Source organism: Mizuhopecten yessoensis, unplaced genomic scaffold (assembly GCF_002113885.1).
Source record: "Mizuhopecten yessoensis strain PY_sf001 unplaced genomic scaffold, ASM211388v2 scaffold10225, whole genome shotgun sequence".
NCBI classification, from domain to species: domain Eukaryota; kingdom Metazoa; phylum Mollusca; class Bivalvia; order Pectinida; family Pectinidae; genus Mizuhopecten; species Mizuhopecten yessoensis.
In genome coordinates, this window is record NW_018408440.1 from 202,094 (window position 1) to 221,677 (window position 19,584).

A 19,584-nucleotide genomic window follows, 5' to 3' on the forward strand; every position below is an offset into this window, starting at 1 on the left:
GAGATGAACATGTCAAGCAGGCACGCCCCCAGTACGGAGTGTTAAAGTGATGTATGATTGGCTGTATATAGCCTGTGTGTCGCTATTGGTACTGCTTTTTTTAAGTTTACCCTCAGTATTGAGCCGTCAATCATCGCATCTATAAACAGCAGCTTCAGCGTTCCAAAACAACTGACGCATTGCCTCTTGCTATCTCTGTCGTCCAACTAACACGCGCAATCATTGTGACATTTGCCATACACGAAAATCTAGAAATAAAGTAATTGATTATGAAAAAGAAGAAGGTACATATGGATATTTACTTAATTAGCTGCGTGATGGGGGCATGTTGACTGTTGAGAAGTTCCATGTATCACCGACAGCACCAGTGAGAAAAACCAGGTATACCAACACCAAGCCTGCATGGTTATTGCGCCGTATGAGTAATGCTTCCCTCGGAATCAACTTTTGCTATATATGCAAGTTTGTGCCGTCGTCCTGTAATAGAGCGACCCCTGTCGGACTAACCTGGCGGCATTGTTTTCTGTTGGGAACAACCATCACATAAATGAAGACAACTTCGATTAGTGGACAAACCAAGTCAAATTTCCCAGTTGTATTGCATCGGTTTAGAATGGACATAACACAGTCGTAAGATTAGAAAGCATTGATTGTAACCGATAACACGCGGTCACGCGGCTAGGTACGTCACGTGGTAGGTATGGTAAGCTTTGGAGGTATGTTCAGTTTTAATGTTGCTATAACTGTGATGCGGTGCTATTCTTGGATTTGCGTTTTTCGATACACAGTGCGTTAGTCCAACAGTTACGTAAACATTGCAACATTTGCTTGGATATGCATCTATACTTTGTGTCAGAGAACAGTGTTATAACACGGATATAAGTACCTTGACAGGCCCAGCGAGGAAAACATATCAAATGTAATACTGTTCTCAATGTTCTCGTTTATTTATAAATGCCATTTATGAACTTGTGTCATAGTAACTCTGTGAGTTCAATCGGAAACAATATAGATTGAAAACAAACTTACAGCATACAACCAGCCTTTGGATACTGGGAGTTTTGGAGAGAAAAAAATACTTCAAGTATACATATACTCTTCGGTATACGTCAGCAGAGGTTGACATTGAGTCTAAGTTACTACTACATTTGTCTGAAAATATAAGATGACAAAATTACTACTTATTTCAAACAGTTAAATACCAACATATCCATGGATGTGTATACATACATCCACCTGATTTTAACAACGGCGTAGTCCAGTTTGGATGGCAGACACACGAAGGACATATCTACACTGGTGCTAGATGATTACATATTGATTATATTTACTTCTGTAAGGACAGTATTACTCCAGGTAAATAATATAAATCATTAACAATGAAATGTGATGCCATTTTTATGAGGATAGATATATTAATATAGATAGAGATTATATTAATATCTGTGAACATTTTATGTGTAAAATACCAGCATCGACAAGTTTAGGGTACAAAAGTAAAGTCGGTGCCTTTTCGTACTAAACGAACCTCTGCGTCTATTTCTTTATTTTTTTCTGTACCTTTTTTCTGAAAACTAACGCAAAAGGTTTTTGTTTGTGGAACCAACGCTCTATATGTATGAAACAAAAGTCCGTAGCCTTTTGTACGAACTACTTCCGGTGTCCATCAATGACCACTGGTGATAACTCGTCAAAACATCATTACAACTCGGACATCAACTGGACAGTCAATGTATGGGGAGTTCCCGACTGGTCAATCGTGTCCGGCCACTGGACACTAGCCTGGCTCAGCTACGTCTACGTTTTCTGCATGGTCTACCTCATTATTCTGGGGTTCGACCTCGTTCTATACGCGAAGTTCCAGCGCCGCCTGGCGAGGCAGCGCCTGCTCAATACCCTCCTTTGTTACGTCACCGTGTGTAATCTACTACTGTTTGGTTTCCACGTAGTTGATCCGTACGGCTATTACGGGAGAATACCGCATATAGTTACACGTGTCGTGTGGAAACTTCCGTATCCGGTTTTATCAGGAACATTCTGTCTGCTGCAAATGGTGATAATGAAACTCACAAGGCTTGACATCCCCTCAATTCAGCTCAATGGTTACTGTTTCCTGGTGCTCGCCACCGGTATATACACAGCGGAAATCGTCATAATAGAAACACTCATTTATCTATCGACCATACCTGCCAAGTTGTCGTTTATTACAGACGCTATCTATGTGGTTTATGTTGTGTATCTTAGCTGTTGTTTTGTCTATGGAGCGCCTAAAATAGCACGATATGCAAGTGAGGCCCAGCGAGCCAAGAAGGAATTAAGTAGCCATAGCCTGTCCAAAATTGATAAGAAAATTACTGAGGACGGACGGAATAAAACGAGAATTAATTACCCAAGGATACGCACCAATCAGCCAGGAAATCGAATATCGTTGCTAAGTGATGATTCGTCAGGATCAGACAGCAAACATGAATCGTCATTTATTGAAAAGAAAATGGCAATTAGGCGGGAAAAGACAGCTGCATTTGCTGCTTGGTATAAAAACACATTTTCACGTGACCGACCCAATTATAACAAAAAATCCTGGAGATCTCAAAATAATATGTTTTGTAATGATAAAGTAAAAATTAAAACATATAATTCGTCTGGGTCACTAGACGGAAGTATGACGCTACACGATTATAGTTCCCTCAACGAAGACAGTGGTAACGAGAGGTCAAGCTTTACACTTCCACATTCCTCGTCTTACGACCTCATAACAAACACTCACGTGACAAGTAAAGCGTCATTCCGAAATAGGGCGTGCAGAGAACGCCATTCAACTGAAAAATTGAGAAAAAAATCAAAAGACGTCCGAAATGACGAGAAAGAAACTAGTGTACCGATGTTATTAAATCCGTCGATCTTAATAACCAACGAAACAAAGATCTTTGAGAGCGGATACATAGCCGACGTGGAGCGAATAAGTTTATACTCAGAGGACGATGACCATTACAAATGTAAGTCAAATAGGCGACGACGGAAACACGAGGAATTCGTACCGGATCTGACGTTACCAAATTCATCATCATTTCTGAGCTTTCAGCGCTTACGTCAAGGACGAATGCTCAACGAACTCGTCCGTTATACCTACGCACTCACCGCCTTTGTTATGTTAAGTTGTATTGGAAGTGTTTACGGCTTGTTTAACCTGACCAGTCGAGGACTTCAGTATTCCCCAGCAGCCAACCCAGTGTCTTGGTTAATCATCAATTTCTTTCAAAGGTAAATTACATCAAAGATATAATTAAATGACATTTTGAAACGTATACAAACTTTCAAAGATGTATACGCTGGAATGACAATTCGTGAAAGCATGTAGAGTAAATTGGTAACTTTTAAATATATTTGAGATTTTTAATACCAACTTATAAAGGTACGTTCAATTAAATGACAAGTTTCAAGGTACATGTACACTTTGCATGTTTAAATGACATTCAATTGGATGGCAGATAAACTTCCGCAGGTATTGTACGATTGGTAATTTAAAAAGGTATGTTCGATAAATGGACAAATTTTAAAACATTGTACGATGCTTATGACAGCTTTCCAAGGACAAAAAGACAATTTCAATAGTATACACGCTAAAGTTATAGTATCCAAAGGAATATATAATTAACTGACAAGTTTTAAAGCTACATGTATGTACGATAAATTGACAGCTACATTATGTATATACCATAACATAAATTAACAAGTTTCAAAGATTGAACGTTTTTATGACAAATGTCCAGATGTATTTTCGACTAAATGACAACTTTCCAAAGTATGTACGCTCAAGTCTCAACGATAAACTCACAAGTTGCAAAGACATGTGTGATTTACTATCAATTTTATTTTAAAGCTACATACGATAAATTGACATTTTTATTATATAAAAGGATAATTTCTAGGTAATTACCATCAAGTGACAATCTTTAAAAGGTGGTTTAGATAACTAATAGTTTAATGACAATTTTCAAAGGAATGTACGATTAATTGACAACTTTTAAACAATACATTACACGGTGTTTTATTAAGAATAGTAATATTATCTCTCAAATAAAACACTTTACGATATTCATGTTTCAGTAGCATCTGATAACGCATTCCTATATCTTGTCATTGGGACTACTCATTGTTCATTGTTGTTTAACGGATGGTAACACGTACACATTGCTGTTTCACTAGAGGCCTCTTATTGTTGTTGTCCTGGTGTACCTTTTTTCCTTGTGACCTCACATTCTTGTGCTAGTGATGGCTTCACTTTTCTATTTTCTTCTCCCATTTGTTTTTATTCATGGCCTTACATTGGTACTGTTGGAAATACACAGTTTGGTACTGGTCGTTTCTCATTTGTGTTGCGCATATAACCGCTGTGCCGCCTGTCGCACATCTTGCTGTTATAAAGGTGAAAGGTAATTTGGGATGTCGTCTTTCTTTTTTGTCAGCATCATCAAGTAGTTTTCTGCCTCCCAACTTGACATTTAAATTTTTGCCTGTTTTAGCTATTTTATTAGTAAGGTTACCAATTAGGATCCCACGTATGTAGTTGATTGATAGCAAATGCGCTTTAATTCAAAGACATACAACATCAATGCGTTCCTATGAAACAACTATTCTCTAGAAATCAATACCAATACCTTATCAGTTGTACGTTGTTCTTAAAGCATATTCTTATTTGCAACCGTGGTGTTGCGGCTCATCTAAGTTGTATTTGATGGCGGTGATGTAATATGGCTTTGCAGAGAAAAAATGGCAATACAAGTGAACGACGGCATCAACACAAAGGGAAATATTTCGACATCAAACTCGAAACAAATTTTGTATGTGCCAACTTGATCCTGCGACATCAATGACATATATAGCAAGACAGTTGTCAGTAATCAAGCTTTACTACGTCATCAATGTATATAGACTTTATTGTAATATATAGTGTATGTCCGCAGTCGTACATTACTACGTGAACAATGGATATAGGTATGACGTATTCCGTATTTGCGTATTGCAGAGTTATCTGCTCTTGTGAGCAGGTATTGATTGTTACGTCATTTGTTTGTGAGAGTAACGTCATCAATTTTTGAGAAAACGAGGTAATTTTCTCACAGAAACCAATGACGTTACAATCAATATCTGCTCACAAGAGAAGATAACTCTGCAATACGCAAAGACGGAATACCATATAGTGTTTGTCCATAGTGGAACATTAGTACGCTATGTAACTTCATGTAACATATGCTGTAGGAATGGCATTTTTGCGATGTGAATTGCTAGCGTTTTTCACGTTGAGTAAACTAGTGTAAAAAATCCAAATGCTAATAATTATTTATAGATAATATATATTCAGAATATGTATATTTCAAAACCATTGCCAACGTGAAGATTGTACAACAGTTTAAAAACGTCACAAATTTCTACAAACGAGAGTGTCCACTGTTACTGTAGTGCATGTCTATAGACTTATGTCGTCAGCAATATAGATATAAAATTAAAGACCAATAATATAATGCATTTGTTTAAAGATACTTTCAGACTTTTTTGTTCAGCGGGGAAACGTCATCTTGGGGTCGCAGTGATCTTCACTATTGATAATGATCTCCCTGAAAATTCTAGAATAATGCGATGCTTCATATTTTTGATTTGTTGATATGTCATGACGTTCAAGAAATTTGATCTGTTCTTGCAGAATCGGTTCAATAGCAATCTCCTTTGGTTTCATGTATTTCCCCATGCCCACCATACAAGTCTCACACACAATGGTATAGATCATTATGATTGATTCAGCACTTCTTGCAACTGCCGCAATGATATTGAAATGGACACTTCGCCTCATGTGCGATTAATGTATTGCCAGTCTGAGTCGTATTCCATCGTCTTGGAATTATCAGTTTCGAAATAAGGTCTAGACTGTAAAATTAAAAAGTTACCTTCACTTTGCATTCCCTGCAGGTTTGGCGTAAATCATCACCTGGATGCAACCCTTTTTTATTTCGTGATAAATTGACAATTTTAAACAACATTTCCACGCTTTCAGTGTGTTGTGATTTGCGAGAACCAAACGAATGATTAGCCTGGAGTTCTATGGTATCGCGGTAGTTAACGTTTACAGAGCATATACAGAACCCAACCTATAGATAAAGACATTTTTTTTAGTGATTTTATCCCAGTTATATGAATGAATAGATAATTTTTGTGTGCAAATACCTATATAGGTTCGGGTAAATACAGTGTAACAAGCTTGTTGTTGGGGTGAGAGGCGACTAATGTGCCGTATGTAGAATTAGGAGGTTTCTTCTGTCTTTTGCGTAAGGGACAATAAGGAACCAGAAACATTCATACTGACTTAATTGTAACGCTTTAAATAACACTGTGATGTACATGAATACATTTGATTTGGAGACACTACGTGCATGGAAAACACTTTTCCTGATTTCACGGTCCTACGACCGATTTTATAGTGAAGGTTCATGATTTATTTTCAGTCTGTTTTAGTCTCTACCCTTTGGGAGATCACAGTCCCACGACCCATTTTAAAGTGTTCATGCCTTACTTTCTGACTGTTTTAATGTTCATCTACCCTTCTGGAGTTCACGGTCCGGGGGACTCCCATCTGTTTTATAGCGAAGGTATATGATGTACTCACTGTCTATTTTAATAGTCCTCCCTTCTGGAGAGCTTGGTCCACCGTCCCGTTTTATAGTGACGGTTCAGTATGCACTTGCTGTTCTTTTACCCTTTTGGAGTTCACGGTCGTACGACTTATTTTTCCTGTTGTTTGCTTACTTGTTTCTATTATGTGTTCTGATTTTTGCTCTTTTGGGGTTACACTGTGGACCAGTCTTACATTTATTTTATATTTAGTTTTAATGTATATATATATTTATTAATTGTATAGGCCAAAGAAGTAATTTTAACGGTAGCTTCATGAATAACACTGGATCCTTGTAAACGTATGTTTGTTGGATACGAATTACTTAGAATTGTATAGGGGGCAATGAAGTCATTCTTACAGTGTAGACAATATGATGTCAAATTTTCGGAGCAAATATATAATTTGTATATATATCTACCATTATTGTCCCTTCGTACCCCCTTCCAGATCATTCGTCAAACATTGGCAGTCCTGGTTTAGCATAAGTGTTAACCAAGTGATCAGTTTTTCCGTCACCTCGATTGGTTTAAAACCTGATTTACGCATTGTGGCGGTATGCAGATTGCCGACATATGACTTACATGACTCGCGTAATGCAGGACCCGGTTGCTCAAAGGTTCGTTAAATTTAACAACTGATTATTGAAAAAATCAAAATACTCAAATTGTTATCAATACGAAGCAATAGCTTTCAAATCAAAATACATCAATCTAAACTGTCTCATCAAAACTGTAGAAGTGAAGTAACCACTGATCAACTCCAGCCAAGTGTTGAGCAACCGTGGCAAGGAGGCGTGTATTTACAAGCGTACCGCTTTATGAACTCAATTACAGTAATAGAATCTTTTTGGAATTAAGGATTTGTTTAAAGATAAAAACATATACGTGTAAATGTTTGATGTGTGTGTATTAATTTGTAACTAATTAACTAACTTCCAACTGATGCCTTCTTATCCTCTTTTTAACGTCGCACATCCGTAGTTATCATAATCCCCTCTCTTCTTGATTAGTATTTCTTTCAAAAATTCATTTTATAATTGACAGGTCTTAAAGATTTGCCATCTTCTGTCTCATGGTAACAAGCTACACGTATTTGAATAAAAATAATTTCGTATGTGTATTTTTGGAAAGGGTATCTTGAAACATGTTTAATTGTTTCAATCCCTGTACTACAAAGTGGGTCTATTAAAACACAAGCAAACTTACCTCCTTCTATCGATTCGACCAGTTTATACAAATTTATTGTTGAAAGAATGAAATTGGATCGTTCGTGAAAGTATAAATCAGGTTGTTTAATTCTCTTAAGATATTTTATAACCGAATGAAATGTGCTACATCATCGTCATTGATATAAGATACAAAACAATACCGTCGGGTCACTGGCTACAACACAGTAAGCCGCGAGTCTTCGCTAACAGCAATTTGACACTTGAGAATTGGTACAGAGCACCAGCAATTCCACCTGAAGGCTTTCTTGCATTTGAAGTGAAAATACTGCATTATTGATTACAAAACACTGCCTTAGAAAGATGACCTTGACTTTAAATATCACAACTTCATTCCCAAATCAATTCTGAGAAGCGGTGTGACATTTCAATTAATCACGTGATATGTTACTGAGCTCCGAAACTGTATTGAGCTCTGAACTGATGATATAATAATCTTTCTCAACAAGCTTAAATCACAGACGTGAAAGAAAAATTTGTTAAAGTTTTAATTGAAATGTTTCAAAGTAACACAGTGAATGGATATGAGCTGTATTTCTTGAGGCTAAACCACTAACATTTTAACTTGGAACCTAATGCGGCTTTTATAACAATCGGGGTGGATTCAGGATAAAAGTACTACCGAAATAGAATGTAACGATTAAATGTTACACGTCCCTTATGATGTCTCAATATCGAGAGCTAGACAATTACTGTCAGACAGCTCTGCCCTGAGTTTATAATTTCCCACGTGTCTTCTAAACATTTATTTTGATAAAAAAAAGGAAAAACCCGAGACGTGTCAACAAAACCATAATACGAACTCAAAATCAATAAAAACTATAAAAAAAAAATCAAGAAAAATATAACCAGATGTTTCGGAAGGGTAAGCGTTTTCTACTCCATCGATGGCACTCGCCATAATAATCTACCTCAGATCCAAGATAGTTCACGTCCTTACTTCAAGAATTCTAGTATAGGGTTTTAAGTTCGATTTATGCCAATTATGGTTTTGTTGTCCCTTCGGTATTTACTTGGTATGTGTAAATTCATGTGCTGTTCCATGGTATACTACAAGGGAAAAGTATATCTATTATTAATTTGATGCTTGTTTCCTATGTATCCCCAAGCTCTGTTTCCTCCTCCCCTAGCAAGTATGCACTAGCATACACATATAGACAACAGATAGAAATGATATTGATGATTGTACATGCTACGTTATGTATCTCACACAGCTATTACAGAGGAACGTACTTGATAGTAATGCATATAGGATGTAGATAGGATAGTACACTATCATCCTATGATAAAATATATTATCATTCTATAACAAAACAGAAGATTCATATAAGATTGTGATGTATAATTAATTGTTCAGGACCGGTCTGTCAAACCTTACATTCGATAATAGAGATATTACTTGCTTTACTCGCCTTATAAAGCCAAATCATATAACGATGATATTTCTATGGTATCCTCCTAGCCCACTTAAAGTCATATAATAGCCGTGGTCGTCAAATAAATCACAATATCGCACACGTTTCCTTGATAAAATAGCTCTATAGTTTATGGATAAGAGATATCGATTTGTAAGATATGTAAACGGGCAGATAAAACATATTGACTATAAATATTGGTTTATCTGTATTTTGACGTCCTAAGGGAAGCTTGTGCATGACAGCATGATACAGTTGTTTAAGCTCAAACATGTATCAGACATATAGCCGCATTTGAGCTCTTCAACCATATGCAGTGTGCGCATTTTCGCGATGTAATAATCATGCAGATGTACGCATGCGTTGATATGGCGTTTTATATTCTAATTCGCTTCCCTCAAACGAACATAAATTATTTATCATATAAAACTCCAACTCTTTACCGGGAGTTCGTCCGCCTAGCAACGAGGACGTACATATTTATTCAGGTAAAATTACATGGAAATCGGAAAATGGATCCGTAATCCCAGTGCTGTGCGGGAATTGCTGGCCACTTCGTCTTGTCCTTCATGCTCCAAAATAGCTGTACACAAATCAGGTTGTTTCATTCCCCATGTGAAAGGATTGCTGGAAATATAATGTAACAGCCACCCAAAAACTGAACAAGTACTAACAAGAATGGGCGGGTGGGCGGGAAGTCCGGACTGATCAACAGCTAGGCGAACACAGACACCTGTACGTGTCGCTACTGTCCCAAGCATACCTGTCCCACGTGCACTAGTAGCTGCACGTGCGAGACAAGACACGGACATCCCGTCCACTCGTTTACATAACAATGATAAATATATTTATATTCTAATTCGCTTCCCTCAAACGAACATAAATTATTTATCATATAAAACTCCAACTCTTTACCGGGAGTTCGTCCGCCTAGCAACGAGGACGTACATATTTATTCAGGTAAAATTACATGGAAATCGGAAAATGGATCCGTAATCCCAGTGCTGTGCGGGAATTGCTGGCCACTTCGTCTTGTCCTTCATGCTCCAAAATAGCTGTACACAAATCAGGTTGTTTCATTCCCCATGTGAAAGGATTGCTGGAAATATAATGTAACAGCCACCCAAAAACTGAACAAGTACTAACAAGAATGGGCGGGTGGGCGGGAAGTCCGGACTGATCAACAGCTAGGCGAACACAGACACCTGTACGTGTCGCTACTGTCCCAAGCATACCTGTCTCACGTGCACTAGTAGCTGCACGTGCGAGACAAGACACGGACATCCCGTCCACTCGTTTACATAACAATGATAAATATATTTATATTCTAATTCGCTTCCCTCAAACGAACATAAATTATTTATCATATAAAACTCCAACTCTTTACCGGGAGTTCGTCCGCCTAGCAACGAGGACGTACATATTTATTCAGGTAAAATTACATGGAAATCGGAAAATGGATCCGTAATCCCAGTGCTGTGCGGGAATTGCTGGCCACTTCGTCTTGTCCTTCATGCTCCAAAATAGCTGTACACAAATCAGGTTGTTTCATTCCCCATGTGAAAGGATTGCTGGAAATATAATGTAACAGCCACCCAAAAACTGAACAAGTACTAACAAGAATGGGCGGGTGGGCGGGAAGTCCGGACTGATCAACAGCTAGGCGAACACAGACACCTGTACGTGTCGCTACTGTCCCAAGCATACCTGTCTCACGTGCACTAGTAGCTGCACGTGCGAGACAAGACACGGACATCCCGTCCACTCGTTTACATAACAATGATAAATATATTTATATTCTAATTCGCTTCCCTCAAACGAACATAAATTATTTATCATATAAAACTCCAACTCTTTACCGGGAGTTCGTCCGCCTAGCAACGAGGACGTACATATTTATTCAGGTAAAATTACATGGAAATCGGAAAATGGATCCGTAATCCCAGTGCTGTGCGGGAATTGCTGGCCACTTCGTCTTGTCCTTCATGCTCCAAAATAGCTGTACACAAATCAGGTTGTTTCATTCCCCATGTGAAAGGATTGCTGGAAATATAATGTAACAGCCACCCAAAAACTGAACAAGTACTAACAAGAATGGGCGGGTGGGCGGGAAGTCCGGACTGATCAACAGCTAGGCGAACACAGACACCTGTACGTGTCGCTACTGTCCCAAGCATACCTGTCTCACGTGCACTAGTAGCTGCACGTGCGAGACAAGACACGGACATCCCGTCCACTCGTTTACATAACAATGATAAATATATTTATATTCTAATTCGCTTCCCTCAAACGAACATAAATTATTTATCATATAAAACTCCAACTCTTTACCGGGAGTTCGTCCGCCTAGCAACGAGGACGTACATATTTATTCAGGTAAAATTACATGGAAATCGGAAAATGGATCCGTAATCCCAGTGCTGTGCGGGAATTGCTGGCCACTTCGTCTTGTCCTTCATGCTCCAAAATAGCTGTACACAAATCAGGTTGTTTCATTCCCCATGTGAAAGGATTGCTGGAAATATAATGTAACAGCCACCCAAAAACTGAACAAGTACTAACAAGAATGGGCGGGTGGGCGGGAAGTCCGGACTGATCAACAGCTAGGCGAACACAGACACCTGTACGTGTCGCTACTGTCCCAAGCATACCTGTCTCACGTGCACTAGTAGCTGCACGTGCGAGACAAGACACGGACATCCCGTCCACTCGTTTACATAACAATGATAAATATATTTATATTCTAATTCGCTTCCCTCAAACGAACATAAATTATTTATCATATAAAACTCCAACTCTTTACCGGGAGTTCGTCCGCCTAGCAACGAGGACGTACATATTTATTCAGGTAAAATTACATGGAAATCGGAAAATGGATCCGTAATCCCAGTGCTGTGCGGGAATTGCTGGCCACTTCGTCTTGTCCTTCATGCTCCAAAATAGCTGTACACAAATCAGGTTGTTTCATTCCCCATGTGAAAGGATTGCTGGAAATATAATGTAACAGCCACCCAAAAACTGAACAAGTACTAACAAGAATGGGCGGGTGGGCGGGAAGTCCGGACTGATCAACAGCTAGGCGAACACAGACACCTGTACGTGTCGCTACTGTCCCAAGCATACCTGTCTCACGTGCACTAGTAGCTGCACGTGCGAGACAAGACACGGACATCCCGTCCACTCGTTTACATAACAATGATAAATATATTTATATTCTAATTCGCTTCCCTCAAACGAACATAAATTATTTATCATATAAAACTCCAACTCTTTACCGGGAGTTCGTCCGCCTAGCAACGAGGACGTACATATTTATTCAGGTAAAATTACATGGAAATCGGAAAATGGATCCGTAATCCCAGTGCTGTGCGGGAATTGCTGGCCACTTCGTCTTGTCCTTCATGCTCCAAAATAGCTGTACACAAATCAGGTTGTTTCATTCCCCATGTGAAAGGATTGCTGGAAATATAATGTAACAGCCACCCAAAAACTGAACAAGTACTAACAAGAATGGGCGGGTGGGCGGGAAGTCCGGACTGATCAACAGCTAGGCGAACACAGACACCTGTACGTGTCGCTACTGTCCCAAGCATACCTGTCTCACGTGCACTAGTAGCTGCACGTGCGAGACAAGACACGGACATCCCGTCCACTCGTTTACATAACAATGATAAATATATTTATATTCTAATTCGCTTCCCTCAAACGAACATAAATTATTTATCATATAAAACTCCAACTCTTTACCGGGAGTTCGTCCGCCTAGCAACGAGGACGTACATATTTATTCAGGTAAAATTACATGGAAATCGGAAAATGGATCCGTAATCCCAGTGCTGTGCGGGAATTGCTGGCCACTTCGTCTTGTCCTTCATGCTCCAAAATAGCTGTACACAAATCAGGTTGTTTCATTCCCCATGTGAAAGGATTGCTGGAAATATAATGTAACAGCCACCCAAAAACTGAACAAGTACTAACAAGAATGGGCGGGTGGGCGGGAAGTCCGGACTGATCAACAGCTAGGCGAACACAGACACCTGTACGTGTCGCTACTGTCCCAAGCATACCTGTCTCACGTGCACTAGTAGCTGCACGTGCGAGACAAGACACGGACATCCCGTCCACTCGTTTACATAACAATGATAANCTCTTTCTTTTTTCAAACGTTTGAAGGAGTTAGCGGACAAGTCATGTTCCTCCCTTATATCGTCCCGTAGACCTTTCAATTTTGCGTCAAGGTAGGTAGTAAATAAGTCCAAAGCCTGGAAGGCGTCGTTATTAGAACTAACTGGTTTTGGGGCCGGAACACTATCCGTAGGACCAATACTATCCCCCTCGGTATTTAACTCGGTCATATCAGCGATAACAAGTACGTCCGGACTGATCGACAGCTAGGCGAACACAGACACCTGTACGTGTCGCTACTGTCCCAAGCATACCTGTCTCACGTGCACTAGTAGCTGCACGTGCGAGACAAGACACGGACATCCCGTCCACTCGTTTACATAACAATGATAAATATATTTAACACGTACAATGTTGCGTGCTTACTTAATGAACCCGAACTTAGCAAAAACTCAGCCTCAAGGTAATATCAAAGCAAACCTGCTGGGCAAATTATTAAACACCTTTCGTCCGTGTTGACCCAGAATCCTGTTATCGTGCATTTTTATGCATTTTACCTAGCAATGGGTATCGAGCCAGTCACTTAATTTTCTCTATGTTTGATCTAATTTGTCAACAGTGGACACACAGTTGTCCAGTTACCAAAGGTACCATGTGAAATACTGTTAAATCTGCTCTTTTAATGTTTATTCGTAGATTCTTGTGTTTATCTTTAGATTTATATACTTATTTTCCAATTTTCATGTAATTTTTTGTTTTTATATTTACTTTGTAATTTTTATAAATTTCATTTTTTTTTTGCTTGATGTGTTTATTTTCAGATTTATATGTTTATTTTTAGCTGTATATGTTTGTTTTTAGCTTTAAATGTTTACTTTTAGCTTTAAATGTTTACTTTTAGCTTTATTTGTAAATTTTTAGCTTTATGTGTTTATTTTTAGATATAGATGTTTATTTTCAGATATATATATTTATTTTCAGATTTATATGTTTATTTTCAGATATATACGTTTATTTTCAGATTTATATTTTTATTTTTATCTTTATTTGTTTATTGTTAGCTTTATATGCTTATTTTCATATATATATGTATACTGTTTAATTTTTCTGTTTACAGGTTTGTAGAAGCTGTGATACTTCTGATTTGTTCTGCGGCTGTTTACACGTCTGTATCATTCAGGCCACACAAGACGAGGAAGAAACGTGTGAAAAGAGTTCAAGATAGCTGTTCGGGATGTGAAAACTATTGACGACTTCTACACACAGCAGTGGGTCAGTGAACGTGGTATCTTGACAGGCCGCTGCACATCCGGGTGGTATTCGTCTGAATTACGTTTTATCATGAGGCCCTCTTTCTATGTCATTATTTCAATGGCTTCATTAACAAATTATGTTACGCTTGATTTGATGTCGTTAACATAAACCTGGCAAACATTATTTTCTAAGAATGTATTATTTTCTATTTTGCACGTACTTACAGTGATCTGATATACCTGCCCTGATTTTTAAGTACTTTTTGTAAGTTACCATTCTCGATTTGCATTTGTGACAATATATTCAGCATTGCAAAAAGCTCAAAAGTAACGAACAACCAAAATTGCAATGCTTCTACTTGTTATTTAATTTTATTCATATGTTATTTTGTATTTTTAATTTTTTGAGAAATCGGAATATTGCAGTAAATTTTATATTACTTATTTATATCGGAACCGCATTTGTCACCATGGAATTTGTAATTATATGTTAAAAAGCCGAATCTACCAGCCAAGTTTGCACTAGCATGAATAATTGTTTTATCTTTTACGACTTAACGTCTCAACTGTATTTAAAAAAGTATTTAAAGACTTCTGAAATGATATATGTTGCGAGAAATATCGCAGTCAAATCGATTTATATCTATAATGAGTAACCAATTTACAAATATGTATTACCTTAAATTTAGTGTTTTTATAACGACTTAATATAAGAATTTAAATTACATACTGAATTATCACTTATTTAAGCCGACTCAAATTGTACCGTATGTATCAAATTTTAACAGATTCGCAATTGATGAATTGTCGCACTGACGGTTTCTCTACTAGAAAACTATGTTCAGACATTTTAATTAGCACAATAATAAGGTTGCGCGACATTTAAATAGGAAAAGCGTTAATTTTATAACACCTCAATAAAAATGGTACGTCTATAGTATCATGACATGTTAGAACTTTGAAAAATCATTACATATAGCGTATATCGAAATCAAATCGACGAAATTTACATGGCGGGCACGACTTGAATTGATACCACTGCGCATCTTGGATATCCAGAATACTAGAACATGCTCGAAATCACTTCTGGTGACATGTTTCGGTTGTTCTTTGTGAACATTGAATTTCACGAAAAAATGAATAAATCCTTGGTTATCATTGATGCTTAGTGTAACCTTGGTTAGCATTGACGCTTGGTGTAACCTCGGTTAGCATTGACGCGTGGTGTAACCTTGGATAGCATTGACTCTTGGTGTAACCTTGGTTATCATTGACGCTTGGTGTAACCTTGGTTAGCATTGACGCGTGGTGTAACCTTGTTTTTCACTGATGCTCGGTGTAGCCTTGGTTACCATTGCCGCTTGGTGTAACCTTGGTTAGCATTGAAGCTTGTTGTAACCTTAGTTATCATTGATGCTCGGTGTAGCCTTGGTTACCATTGCCGCTTGGTGTAACCTTGGTTAGCATTGAAGCTTGGTGTAACCTTAGTTATCATTGACGCGTGGTGTAACCTTGGTTATCATTGATGCTCGGTGTAGCCTTGGTTATCATTGATGCTCGGTGTAACCTTGGTTTGCATTGACGTTTGGTGTAACGTCGGTTATCATTGACGCGTGGTGTTAACTTGGTTATCATTGACGCGTGGTGTAACCTTGGTTATCATTGATGCTCGGTGTAGCCTTGGTTATCATTGCCGCTTGGTGTAACCTTGGTAAGCATTGACGCTTGGTGTAACTTTAGTTATCATTGATGCTCGGTGTAGCCTTGGTTATCATTGCCGCTTGGTGTAACCTTGGTAAGCATTGACGCTTAGTGTAACTTTAGTTATCATTGATGCTCGGTGTAGCCTTGGTTACCATTGCCGCTTGGTGTAACCTTGGTTATCATTGCCGCTTGGTGTAACCTTGGTAAGCATTGCCGCTTGGTGTAACTTTAGTTATCATTGATGCTCGGTGTAGCCTTGGTTATCATTGACGCTTGGTGTAACCTTGGTTTGCATTGACGCTTGGTGTTAACTTGGTTATCATTGAAGCTTGATGTAACCTCGGTTATCATTGACGCTTGGTGTAACCTCGGTTAGCATTGACGCGTGGTGTAACCTTGGTTATCATTGATGCTCGGTGTAGCCTTGGTTATCATTGACGCCTGGTGTAATCTTGGTTTGTATTGACGCTTGGTGTAACCTTGGTTATCATTGACGCTTGGTGTTAACTTGGTTATCATTGAAGCTTGATGTAACCTCGGTTAGCATTAACGCTTGTTGTAACCTCGGTTATCATTGACGCGTGGTGTAACCTTGGTTATCATTGACGCTTGGTGTAACCTTGGATAGCATTGATGCTTGGTGTAGCCTTGGTTATCATTGACGCGTAGTGTAACCTTGGATAGCATTGGCGCTTGGTGTAACCTTGGTTTGCATTGACGCTTGGTGTAAACTTTGTTAGCATTGACGTTTGGTGTACACGTAACCTCGGTTAGCATTGACGCTTGTTGTAACCGCGGTAAGCATTGACGCTTGGTGTTAACTTGGTTAGCATTTACGCTTGGTGTTAACTTGGTTATCATTGACGCTTGATGTAACCTCGGTTAGCATTAACGCTTGTTGTAACTGCGGTTAGCATTGACGCTTGGTGTAACCTTGGTTAGCATTGACGCTTGGTGTAACCTTGGATAGCAATGATGCTTGGTGTAGCCTTGGTTATCATAGACGCGTGGTGTTACCTCGGATAGCATTGACTCTTGGTGTAACCTCTGATAGCATTGACGCTTGGTGTAACCTCGGTTATCATTGACGCTTTGTGTAACCTTTGTTTGCATTGACGCGTGTTGTAACCTTGGTTTTACATTGACGCTTGCTGTAACCTCGGTTAGCATTGACGCGTGGTATTAAGGTCATAATGGAGCCGATTATTTCTTGCAACCTACGTTAAAAGCAGACACAAATATATATGTAAAAAGTAATAATGCCTTTATTCTGAAACCGAGGCTACTTTCAACAAATCATCAATATATAACATATAATATACAATACATTAAGAACGTGCATGTATATGTGGCGACATTTATAGATGTACGCCACATGGGAGATAACTCGGCGTGTCTATCTTTCTCTGTTATGACTACAATCATAGTTGACACCGACAAATTATAATTTAGGTTATTATATTTAGAAAAAATAATATATGTTCACTTTTTTGGGTGTTTTTTGCATCAAAATATACTTTTGAATTCAAAAACAATAATCCCTTTACAATTTTTGACAATATGTTTATGGTAATTTCACCTTGAATGGATATTAAACAGAAATTTGAAAGCCAACTCCTATTTCCTCAGCTCGACAGATGGCCACTGGAACTCTCATAACACGTCTACTTAGGTCAATGTTAAATACATTTATTTGTGAAACATATTTCTAATTTGTTTTTTTAACAAATATTTAATGTTTCGCTCAGCTTATATGTAATTTACCCTTAAATTATTATTATGAATATCGTGTGGATATTTATACTTATTGGAGGACTCATTTGTTATCAGTTTTTCTCCGTTTTTAGCCGAGTGTACACGCGAATTCATGTATATTCAAAGTCAAAAGCTATATGTTTGAAAAGTCATTTTTATTCTCTTTTGGCGTTTAAAGTTTAGATTAATATACTTTCTAGTTTATTGCTAAGTTGTATCCCCCACCCCCGGGGAAAATAACGAATACAGAATGCAATAACACGATGTATTACATAATGTGACTAAGTGAATAAATTTGTGTACCACTGATTGTGTGTTATGAGTTCTGTGTTGACCAATAAGAGCGCCTCCCCTAATGGGTTTTGTGTTGACTAATAAGAGCGCCTCCCCTAATGAGTTTTGTCTTGACTGATAAGGACGCCTCCCCTAATGAGTTTTGTGTTGACTATTCAGAGCGCCTCCCCTAATAAGTTTTGTGTTGACTAATAAGAGCGCCTCCCCTAATGAGTTTTGTGTTTGTTGACTGATAAGAGCGCCTCCCCTAAGTAGTTTGTGTTGACTATTCAGAGCGCCTCCCCTAATGAGTTTTATGTTGACTAATAAGAACGCCTCCCCTTGTGAGTTTTGTTTTGACTAATAAGAGCGCCTCCCCTAAGTAGTTTTGTGTTTGTTGACTGATAAGAGCACCTCCCCTAAGTAGTTTGTGTTAACTAATAAGAGCACCTCCCCTAATGAGTTTTGTGTTTGTTGACTGATAAGAGCGCCTCCCCTAATGAGTTTTGTTTTTGTTGACTGATAAGAGCCCCTCCCCTAAAGAGTTTTGTGTTTGTTGACTGAAAAGAGCGCCTCCCCTAAGTAGTTTGTGTTGACTATTCAGAGCGCCTATACCCTAATGAGTTTTGTATTGACTAATAAGAACGCGTCCCCTTATGAGTTTTGTGTTGACTAATAAGAGCGCCTCCCCTAAGTAGTTTTGTTTTAAACCAGTCTATAAACGTAAAGTTTGGCAGTACAAGAGTGCAAATTCTGAAAAATGTAATGAACTTATATCTAATCATAATTGGTTAGAAACTTTTTATAATTGTGACTCAGTTAATTTAGCATGTGATCGATTTACGAACATTTATCTATCTTTTGCCTATGAATGTACTCCTAGTATAGAAGTAAATATAAAACCTAATGATAAGCCATGGATTACTTCTGAGCTTAGAAAAAAATTAAGAATTAGGGATAGATTACATAAAATAGCGAGGTCAACCAAACGTTTGGTAGATATCAATAAATTCAAATCACAGCGAAACAAAGTAAATAATATGAAAAAGCATGCACGTGTTACTTTTTATGAAAATGTTTATGATATTATTGATGGGTACTCATCTTCTGATCCTAAGTCTTATTGGAAATTATTTAAAAGGTTAATTAAAACGTCTGTTACTTCAC

General features: G+C 38.2%; 1 protein-coding gene across 1 annotated transcript; it reads left to right on the plus strand.

Annotated features, from left to right (window-relative positions):
- Positions 1-533: 533 nt before the first annotated feature.
- Positions 534-16,485, plus strand: LOC110459796. The gene is made up of 2 exons (XM_021512245.1): positions 534-3,261; positions 14,550-16,485. Exons 1-2 carry the CDS (start codon positions 1,619-1,621, stop codon positions 14,680-14,682), a joined length of 1,776 nt encoding a protein of 591 aa, XP_021367920.1. The 5' UTR covers positions 534-1,618; the 3' UTR covers positions 14,683-16,485.
- The last annotated feature ends 3,099 nt before the right edge of the window (positions 16,486-19,584 follow it).

Coding starts and splice junctions, on each gene's coding strand:
- LOC110459796 (XM_021512245.1), top strand. CDS start 1,619: ATGAAACAAAAGTCCGTAGCCTTTTGTACGAACTACTTCCGGTGTCCA. Junction 3,262..14,549: donor ATCATCAATTTCTTTCAAAG/GTAAATTACATC, acceptor TTCTGTTTACAG/GTTTGTAGAAGCTGTGATAC.